Source organism: Orycteropus afer, unplaced genomic scaffold (genome assembly GCF_000298275.1).
Source record: "Orycteropus afer afer isolate SDZICR_OR568_19922 unplaced genomic scaffold, OryAfe1.0 scaffold00170, whole genome shotgun sequence".
Lineage (NCBI taxonomy): Eukaryota > Metazoa > Chordata > Mammalia > Tubulidentata > Orycteropodidae > Orycteropus > Orycteropus afer.
Genome location: NW_006921757.1, coordinates 1,472,492 through 1,483,962, shown reverse-complemented (window position 1 = coordinate 1,483,962; position 11,471 = coordinate 1,472,492). Strand labels below are relative to the sequence as shown.

The 11,471-nt window shown below is 37.1% G+C and overlaps 1 protein-coding gene across 1 annotated transcript in view; it reads right to left on the bottom strand.

The window, feature by feature from the left end:
* The window catches only part of ZNF800 (zinc finger protein 800), a 24,984-nt gene extending 13,789 nt beyond the window's left edge, over positions 1–11,195 (bottom strand). The window contains exons 1-2 of the mRNA XM_007946739.2: positions 11,135–11,195; positions 6,037–6,132 (exon numbers count right to left, since the gene is read on the bottom strand). Coding sequence (XP_007944930.1) covers positions 6,037–6,132; positions 11,135–11,195 — 157 coding nt within the window. The remainder of the gene's footprint in view (positions 1–6,036; positions 6,133–11,134) is intronic.
* Between the last annotated feature and the right edge of the window lie 276 nt (positions 11,196–11,471).

The window sequence follows — 11,471 nt, the reverse complement described above, 5'->3', positions numbered from 1 at the left end:
CTACTCCTATAAATTGCCCTCTGAACACTGCTTTTGCTGTGTCACAAAGATTTTGGTACATTATGTTTTCATTCTCATTCAATTCAAGACATTTTTAAATTTCATTTTTAATTTCTTATATTACCCCAGTTGTTCTTGAGAAGGGTGTTATTCAGTTTCCAGGTGTTTGCACTTTTTCCGTTGGATTTCCTAGTGTTGATTTCTAATTTATAGCATTGTGCTCTGAGAAGATGCTTTGCAGTATTTCAATGCTTTTAAATTTACTGAGACTTGCTTTGTGGCCTAACATATGGCCAATCCCGTAGAATGTTCCATGTGTGCTGGAAAAGCATGCACGTTTTGTTGTTGTTGGGTGGACTGCTCTAAAGATATCTATCTTTGATTGTACTGTTTAGTTCCTCTGCATCTTTGTTGAGTTTCTTTCCAGTTGTTCAATCTTTTATTGAAAGTGGTGTATTAAAGTCTTCTACTATTACTATGGAGTCACCTATTTGTCTTTTCAATTCTGCTAACGTTTGATTTATGTATTTTGAGGTTCTTTCATTGTATATATAGATAATTATTATGGTTATGTCCTCTTGTTCAATTGCTCATTACATAATCTCCTTCCATGTCTCTTATGGTCATCTTTATCTTAAAGTCTATTTTATCAGAAATTAATACTGCCACTCCTGCCCTTTTTTGGTGGCCAGCTGCTTGATGTATCTTTTTCCAACCTTTGATTTTTAGTCTATTTTTGTCTTTGTGTCTAAGATGAGTCTCTTGTAGACAGCATATTGATGGGTCATGTTTTCTTATCCAGTCTACAACTCTCTGTCTCCAGTGGTATATTTAATCCATTTGCATTCAATGTAATTATGGACAAGTATGAATTAACTGATGTCTGTATTAGCTCTCCGTATAGTACTTTTTATTTCATTAAGTTTCACAGACATCATTTTCATATTAAAGATCATATTAAATGATTGTCCTCTCCTTTCCTACCCATTTTTATGTCTAGGGTTTCACAGTTCCTTTGCCTCTACCAAAAGACTAATTTGGTAGTCAGTAAGAAAAAAATTAAGCTCAATTTAAAATTTTTAATAAGTATCTTATTAATAATATACTATTTTATAAAAAAATAGTATACTTTTATTAACTAAATTTTTGTATTAATTTAGGGAAGGAGGAAGGTCAGGAAAGAAGGAAGATAACTAAGTGTTAATATAAAGGAAGAAAATTTAAGGTCACTGAGTCTAGAAGGAATAATAAAGCTAAGGCAAGGCTTCAGCAAAGGGAAGGACCCAGTAAAGGAAGAACAGGAAGCCAGGGATTCAGATCAAAGAGCAGATCTCAGTCAGCAAATATCAGGGCTTTCAGAGCAGAGAATCTGCAGCTCAGGGCAAAACAGGCAGCCTTCTAAAAAAATGAGGTCTCAACTATGGAACAATGTCAAACAATAGTTGGATCTACTGTTAACAAGCAAAGGTGCACAACAGTGTGTAGAGCCTGTCACATTTTGTATTTGGAAGATGTGAGGGATAAATACCCGTACGTGTATAAAAGGTCTCTGGAAGAAAACACACCAAACGTGTGGCAGGGGTTGCCTGAGAAGAGGGGAACAAGGGGACAGAACAGTAAAGAAACATACTTTTCACACTTGTGAACTATCCTTGTGGTAGTTAAGGTTATGGGTCAACTTGGCTGGGCCTGGTTTTGAATGGCTAGGAAGTTGGATGTAGTGATTCTCCATGACGAGACTGGCAATCAACTCCATGGTGGAATCTACTGGACAGCTGAGTAGCTGCTTTAGTGATGTGGTCTGCTTCCAGGATATAAAGAGAAGCTTTAGGAATGGTCTCTAGGTTTCTGGCACACATGGACCCTGCATGTAGCTCAGTTTTCATTTAGTACCCTGCCATATTTCCTGCTGATCTCGGACTGTCTCTGGACTTGAAATAGTGGCCCATCACGGTGTTTGGTAATATTGGGACTGCGCCATTTTATTTGTCGACCTTGGGCTTGTCAGCCCTAGCAGCCAGCTGCTTCCTGAGTGAAAAGACACCTCTAGCTCCAGTGGGCTAGGAGCAAGAGTCAGAGCTGAAGCCCAAGGTTGAGGGGCTTTCAGCCAGCCCCTAGAGCTTGGCACTCTGAATTCAAACTTCCAGCCTCCAAAACTATAAGAGAATAAACTTGTGTTTGTTAAAGCCATACACCTGTGGTATTTCTGTTAAGAGTAGCATAAGGTAACCAAAACACCCTTTAGTACTTTCTTTAAAAAAAAAAACTCCAGGCACTAATTACTTATTCCAAAGTTAAAATCTTTTCAAATTAATTTATAAGTCAAGTAGCCAGAAATAAAGAGGTCAAGTGGGATTTGTAACTAAAGCAGGAAAAAAGTCCAAAGTAAATGCTGAAGCGTGAGGCAAAGAAAATGAGTCAAAACTGGTCAAGCTCTTGGTACAGCACTCACGGAGTTGTTGGTGGACCTTAAATGAATCAACTCCTTCCTCAGACATAAGCCTTTTACGAACTTCCAGGTTGAGTAGCAATTACACCCAGGTCATGGACAGCTAGGGTAGGTGAGAGAAGGCGAGTCCCTTAAATAGAGATGATGCAGTCACTGAAGCTAACTATTGAAAATAAAAGGAGATGTTCTAATATATTTATAGCCCAACTTGACTCATTATCTGTAGGTTAACAAGAGTGAAAACATGGACCTCAGAGTTTTATCCTCAAACATCTGTCAAGGGTATACAGCACCACCAACACAGTTCTTCAAATGTAATGTGTGTGAACCAATTGTAATGGGAAGAGTCTACAAAGAGAGGAGTCATTGAGGGTGTACTTGTGTGTAGAATGGAGTAGGAAAGCACTGACAATTCTAGGGTTAGAAGGAATCTTAGTCCCTGGGTCATATGGCCTAAACTTCCATCTTATCCTCCCTGAGGTTTGAGGTAGCTGTAGCTTGAATACACCCCAGTGCCAAAGGCCTTAGGAGACTGTGGGTTACCCAGATACGCAGGAGATATTATCTTGAAAAAATTAAAATTTCTTAGTTACAAAACATTAATGAAGTAATTCTTTAATTCAAAACTGTACTCAAAACTCAGCATTATTTCTAAATCAACTTTAAACTACCGGGTACTTTAAAAAAAAAAAAAACTTGCAGTAGAGTTGATTCTGACTCCTGGCAACCCTATGAATGTCAGAGAACTGTGCTCCAAAGGGCTTTCAAATGCTGATTTCGAATGGCTGACTTCATAAGCCTTTCTTCCAAGCTACCTCTAGGTGGACTCAAAGCCCCAACCTTTCAGTCAGCAGCTAAGTGCATTAACCATTTGACCACCCGATGACTCCACTGGGTAAAGAATTAAAATTAGAGTTTTTTTTTTTTTTCAGAATTTACCTAAATAAAAAATTAACATAAAAGCTTTGGAACTATACCATTTCAAACCAACCATTCCACATACTGTCTTCTTTTACTGAGACAGTAAAGGAATGGCTAACAGAGAAAACGGGTATGACCCCAGTGCAATAAGAAAATAAAGAACTCAGTTTTTAAATAATTACCTGCCAAGGTTAAAAAACACATATTTTGGGAACAGGACCTTATTGAAAAGGCACTTTTTATGAGACAAGTAAGTTAATGTATTATCAACTGCTAGCCTTCTTGATCAAATGGTATCAAACAGTAAACTAAAGCAATGTAAAACAACCTAATTCCAAACTATAAAAAGAAGTGTATAGAACCCTAAGATAGGAGGAGGGGCATTAGTGAGGGAGAAGGAGAAGCTGATGTCAGAGATGATGTAGTGGAACAGCAGTTTGGAAAAGCTGGACATTTGGGACATCTTTAACCTCCTCCTCACAGGGACTGGCCTTGTGTTGATCTTTCTAAAAATTATTCAAGCAAGCTGCTTCACAAAACACTACCTTTTGACCCACTTTGTTTCTTGCTTGGTCCTATTTGCTCCTATTCCCCTTTACCTCCAACCTCAGAGTCTTAAAATAATCTGTGGTTCCTTGTTTCAGTTTCCTAATCTGCGAAACTGTATCTTGCAGTAGAGATTACTCTAAATAAATGGTACCAGCTATTATTCCAAGGAAAAATAAAACATATAGCAAGACATATTACTAGATGTTAAAAGTGATTACCCTTGTTTCCATAGTATGAAAAAAAAGAACTTATACCTCTACTCTAAAAGCAGCTAAAACAAACTCTTACTACTATGTTCTCTGCTATGTTAGAAATGTTTTATATGTAAATACTGACCCTAATAAGTTGAATTTTATTTTAACAGTATTTACCATGGAAGAATTTGCCCTATTGTTATTTCTGTTAACTGCGGGCAATTTCTACAAGTAAATAATAAGCCACAACAAAAAAAAAAAAAACAATTAAAATAGATTACACCACAATCCAACCTAAGGACAGGCACATGACAGATACTCAATACTTACTGGATTAAATACACATAAGAATAATTCCCTGAGGACTGTAGATGAAAGTCTAAGAAACAGATCTTGAAGTTCAGAGGGAAAAACAGCTTTTTAATTTAGATTAAGGGACATCCTGTTTTTAGAATCCTCAAATAAAGCAAATATATGCCACCCCTTTATAATGATTTAAAACAAGTGCTTCAAAATGTTTCTCATCAATACAAAATGAATGATTACATATAAACTATTTTTTCCTTTGAACCTCAAAGTTTTCATTAGGATAGTAAGCTTCAAAGTATCAGTTAGGTGTTTCTACCAGTTATGTCTGTCTGCTTGTTCACATCTGACTAATAGTTAATGTCAGAGAAGCCAAATCTACAAGAGGCAAACAAGTAGATATAAGAATCACAACCACCTAAGATCTTCCTGGTGATGCAGGAGTTCTAACAGGTCTCCATCACATTTATTAATAGGTGTTATCATAAGCAATACCTATTTTAAAACACTGGATTGTCACTGCACAAATATACTGATTATATCCAATTCCTTTATTTTTATTATTACTTTATTGTGATCTGGGTGAAAGTTTACAGAGCAAATTCACTTTCCATACAGCAATTCATATACACTCTGTCTCACGATATTGACTACTATTTACCCCCATTCAACAGCTCCCCCTCCTACTTCCTCTAATAGTTACCTCTTCCCCCTCCTTGCACTCCTGCCCCCTGAGCTGTCTCCCTGTGCAAAAACAGCCCTTCTTTCTCCCATGATTCTTCTCTCCAAGGAGTGTATCTACCTCAGGTAAATATTCAACTCATATGCCTGTCTTCTGTTTGGCTGGAAGCCACAGGTGTGGGTTCAATTCCAGACCTGAGGGCCAGCCAGGGGCTATAGTCTCAGTGGTTCCACCAGGCTCTATCAGACCAGCAAACCTGCCCCCCCCCTTTTTTCTCAAATGATTTTGAGTTTTGTTCCACATTGTTCTCCCTCTCTATCCAGGATCTCCTACATAGATCCCCCTCCGAGTGGTTGATAGCGGTATATATCCAATTCTTACAAGAGTATAATGGCAAGAAAAACTAAACAAACACATCTGAAGATATAAGGCAGGACTAAGTTTTTCTACCTTGTGCTCTACTAAAATATTAAAACTCCAAGGTTAGACAGGACAAAGTAAGTCACAAAAAGAAAAGAGAAGGTAATTAATCTAAAACAAGGGACATCTCATTGAGTCAACAATCTACTGAGTCAGAGTTTTTACACAGACCCAGCAAATCTACTGTCTTGTGAAAGTTTATAACAAACAAGTCAACAGATAACAAAGGGTCTTTAAAAAGAAGGGGTACATTACCACCACACATAACAAACTATACAGAATACATTTATTTTTATATTAACATATACATAAAGAAAAAAACCACTGAAAAAAAAATCCCTAGACCAAGTCAGTATTTATTCATCCATTTTTTAAAAATATGACAATTAAAAGTATTCTACAAAGAAAATTAATGTATACATTTTAATAGTTTTTTTTAAGTGTTTCTAAGGACTTCTAGGTAGTTTTTTAACTACTATGTGAAGATTTAAAAATAGATCCTAAAACATTCATACCTGATCGAAAGCACTCAATTATTTGCTGAATGCCAGATTTGGATGTCTGTAGTGGCTGCTGTAACAAAGGAGGATCTCCAGGTTCCAGGATATAAACTACATGGAAGACAAACACCCACCCCAATCCCCACAAAAACAGGGTTATTTAAATCATTTACTATTGAAGTAAAACAGCAGTTTGCTAGCAATTATGTTAATGACAATTATACTTGTATATATCATATGTATCATTATCTTCCTAACACAAAATGAAACAATAGGCAAAAATAAAACAAATACAATGATTCTCAACCCAAGGCTAAATTAAGGCTACTTAAGACTGGAGATGAGGGTCAAAAGCCAAGGCCATACTACTTCAGTATTATTTTCAGCACTACATTAGTCCACATTCCTCATTTTGCCTTTTTATTCTCCTTGAACAGGAAACGACTGCATTTACTAAAATTCTAGGGCAATGGTGGCCTCACTGTAGCTCATAAAACCATTCCAAAACTCTGGACAATCTGGTGCGGCTCCCTCAGCAACTGCAAACTAAACTCAAAAACCACTGAGGAGACAAGGGGACAAGTACACAGTGATGGATGTGACAGAATGTTCACTGTAATACTGTATACAACTGAGAAAGTTTTCAAGTTAAGTCTCTCAAGAGGTGCCAGACTAGATGGCTAAGCAGCAAAACAAGTTACAGAAGAGTATGATCCCATTTATATTACTACACATTTAGACAGATAAAGAAAAACAGAAGCTTATTTGTGTATTATGTGTATATATAGATGCAGACACCAAGGTCTGGAGGGATACCAACAAAACAGGTTCTATCAGGCAGGTTACATGTTCATTTTTACATCTGCCTCACACCTCTCTACCGTGTGCATTTCAGAACAATCATATTTTTATAAAATATAAAAATATTTTAATTTTAAAATTAAAATTTTCATTTTCATTTACAGGTCTGTATCAGCCCTGGGAGCTCTGGCAGTGTAGTGTCTAACGCATAACTGCTAACCAGAAGGCTGGCAGTTCAAACCCACCAGACTCCTCAGAAGGAAGACTGGACAATCTATTTCCACAGAGATAACACCTTAGAAACCCAAGGAAGAGTCGCTGTAAGTCAAATCGACTCAACGGCAGTGTTTGGTGTTTGGTTTTTACCATTCCTCCTTTCCAAAATCCTCAGATTAATAGCATAAATATATAATACATTAGACTATATAGTAATACGAAACAAGGTAACAAAAGGAAAAGTGAGTTTTCCCATCAGTTATCAAATAAGGAGGGAAGGTTGTGGTGAAAGAAACCTGACTGTTTAAACTATCTTTTTAAAAATTATGTTAGAATCCAAAACCACCTCCTTTGTGTGAAGAGATAAGGAGAGTTACTTCAGTAATGTGTGTTGCTACTGCTTCACAGCTGGGGCTTGGACCACACTTTGCTTTCTGATGAAGGGGCTAAAGCTTGCTGTGCATGTGTATAAATGCAGCCTTCCGTTCCCCTTTATGCCTTTATGCCTCAAGCCTTGTACTTAGTGTATGCAAATAGGAAGAACTATGTTTCAGGACCAATCCATTTTATTAAGCCAAATTTTTCCAATTTTAAGAGACACTTTAGAGATTTTTAAATGAATTAAGAACATACATACATACAACTTCTTCTGAGAATATCTGTTATTGACACTACACTGCATCCATGAAGAACACAGACTCCAGACTAGGATGGCCTGCATTTAAATGCCTTTCCTGCCACACACTAGATACAACTGGGGTATACTACACTCTCTGACCACTCTTTCTTCATCTCTAAAATGGGGATAATAAAAACACCTATCTCAAAGGGTTACATGAGGATACATGAACTAACGCAAGAGAACTGCTTAAAACAACACCTAGAATACAGTAAGTGCTCAATAAACAGTCTATCACCATCATCAGTAAAAACACGTACTAATCAATTATCTTCCCGACACCAAAAACTGAAAAATCTTTGTCAAAATTTAAGAGAATAGAATTCTTTAGAGAAACAATAGCACAAGTTTGCAAATAGACTGGTGACAGTGTTTGTGATAGATACTTTTCTAGTATTTGTATGTTATAGCAACTGACAATTATTAAAAAAATAAAGTAACCAGTAATAAGGGAGGGATATTAAAAAAAAAAAATGGAGACCTCTCCTGTAAGTACAGGCTCCAGAAAACCTTCTGTAATAAACCAATTTCCATTTCCACATGACAACACTTGATTTAGACCTAGCAAAATTTTCTTTCCCATCACCCTTACAACAATGCTACCACCAGAACACACAAGTATCCTTGAGACAACATTCAAAATAACCCAAATGTTAGATTAGCTATCCCCCACTGTAAAAAAAAATAATAATAATACAATTACATGCAGAGTTAGCTTAGCACATAGCTCCCACTGGAAGAATTGATTCTTTCTTCATTTAAAAACATACTCTCAGCTCAAAAATATCTTACATATTTTAAAATTTCCCCTTATAAATTCTACCATCCCTTCCAAGTTCAGACCCATTTAGGTTTTATGACCATTTAGAAAGAAGACAACACTTTCCTACCAATCAAAAAACCCTAAACCATCAGAAATTACCATCTCCCCTTACATCCTTCCAAAAACACACTTTCCAGAATTAAATGCCTACTTTTCTAAGAGTCTCTCCTACCTTAATATAAGCTCCTTAAAAGATCCATTTATAATATCTGGGATTTGCTTCAAAGTAACAGAGCAGAGGGGAGAACTTGGGAGGATGGAGAAGGAATTTGTGGGGAAGAGGAAGTACAGGTGAAAAGGTGCCCATATACTGACAACTGATGAAGCTGTATAATGGTTGCATCAGGTTCCTTGTACCATTGTCTACTTCTGAATGCTTGAAAATTCCTACAATAAAAATTCTTAAAGCATAAGAAGATACATACACTGATAGGCTTGTAACAAGCTGTCCTATCTCGTTAAAACAATGCTCTCCTCAGGAATACACCTCTCTTATCCAAAGAACCAACCACTGTCCATAATTTAAATGAGGACCATTTCTCTTCAGAATCCATGAGAAAAATTCTTCAAATACCCTTTCTTCTTTCTTCCCTCCATCTGAGGATACCTCTTTTCAAAACTATCACACCATAACATATTCCTTTCAGTCCTGGAATCATCCTCCCACTCAACACATGCCTTCCTCTAACATAATAACAAATCTCGTAAGTTAACACACTTCAAGTTTTCCAATGAATGAGAATAGCACTAAATCCTTAGAAAGTGTTTTTAATTCTAGCTAAGAATAACTACTTTTGTCTGATAATAATAATAATTAAAAAAAGCCCAGGAAAATTTTCTGGCAAAACAAAGATGAAAAATTCAAATTAATACAATTTATCTGACTTCTTAATGAGGGAGTAAAAACAAACCAAAAAAGGTCCGATACACATTAAAAAGTTCGGGTAACTTTTAAAAACTTTAAAAAGCTTTCAGGTGACACTTGCAGTCCTTTTATTAAGGGATCAATTAGAGATGTCCTGTTTGTACTTTAAAAAAGCGCTAAAGTCCATAGAAAACTATAATCATAAGAATATACTAATTCAGGTAAGGTAACAAATTATCTTATTTGTTTCTATCTATGTCTTCCTATCCATAAAATCTATAAGGGGAACAAGACAAATGGTGTCTTGTTTACCATTTATATCCCTGTCCAGCAGTAATAAGTTTTCAATTATTTGTTTAAAAAACAAATAAATAAATAAACAAATGTCATCGTAAGATGATTCCAAAAACTAATTTAACTCACAGAAATGGCTTGAAGAGTTCTCAGGAAAACAAAAAACTACAAGAAAAAGTTAAGTGGAACACACATATAAAAGGCATTCACATCTGTGCACTTCAAAACTAGCACATTCAGTTCAAAACTTGGTAAAATATAATTATCTTTACTTCAATTACATAAAATATGCAGTATGAAAGGGTTCTGAAAGTTAGCTGGGGCAGGGGGCAGTTGGAAAAAACTAGATCCCATCCTAGGATTCCCTATTTTATTACTTATTGCTCATCTCAGCAGTGTGGTGGGGCAGTCATAATACAGATCTTATTTTCATGTGAACCAAAGTCCTCTGAAACTCAAAGTGCTTCCTCTTTACCACTGCCATTTGTTCCTATTAATCAAAAACGACTCAACTTAAAATGAACTCTACTGATAAAGCCAGAACACCAGTGCAGTTAAGAGTCCTACAAAAAGCAAGCAAAATGATAGAAGTCCTAATAACTGTTAGGTCAAAATAAATAAACACCTTCTTTTGAACTGGAATAGCCTTTGTTTTAGTGACAGCATGTATTCAATAATCCCCTTTTAAGCTGTACCTCTGTTTGTGACAAAGCACATCCAAGTTCTAATGTAGAAAAAAAACTGTCAAAATTTATCTATCACATTGCTCAAAGTAGTCAGCTACAACTTTCAAGACTCCTAAAAGTAATTTTTTTTCATAAGTTCGACTCAAAAATAAGTCCCACTGAACAAAATGCCCTTAAGATACTGAGGCATTCTATCTTAATACAAGATTTTTTTATTTTGCAATATATTATGCCCTGTCCGAGAAATCTGTAAAAAGCTGACACTTAGCAAAACCTGATCATTCCAACAAGTGGCATCTGAAAAACTTTTTAATCCAAACTACAACTAATTTTAAGGCTTTAAGAGATAGTTACTGAAAAAAATGCATTAGAAAAAAACGTTCACGCTTTTACGTTTCAATGAAACTATTTTCACGAAAATAAATGCTCCTACCTGCTTGCCCCTTTCTCCTAACTCGAGAGCATTCACAGGGCTTGGGGGATATCCTACTAACTGCAGGCCAACCCGAAAGAAGAGAAAAAGGACTGAATGACCAATGTCGGGTGTGGGGGGGCTTTCAGGTGACACCTGCAGTCCTTTTTTTTAAGGGCTCAAGTAGAGACATCCTGTTTGTACAGGCTTTTAACTTCGGGACTGGTTTTAGGCCGGGGAAAATTACAGCCTGCTTCCCTGGAATGACTGCTGGGCAAGAGGCAGAGTGGCCGGCGCGAGCGTCAGGTGCCTACACGCGGCAAGAGGAGAGGTATACCTGGTTCACAGCATCCGTGATGGTGGTGGTCAGTCTGACAGTATTTGTCCCTTAAAGGCATTTTCAGTGGGCGCGACCTACTTTCCTTTCACTGTAAGAAGCTCCTCATTGCGGCTCGGCTGTTGAAAGAAGCACAAACCGGTCACTCGACCTGAACTTCCTGGGGGGCCCTGGTGCGTTTCGCAGCGACTCTCCCTTCCCCGGCCCGCACCTCCGTCTTCAGAGAGAAAAGGGAAAACAACGCACTAAGCCTCTCCTACACACACTCTCCGCACAAGTCCTCGCCGACCCGGAAACGCGGGCTCCGGCGCGCAAGGCTTGGGCCCGGCGGGCGGCG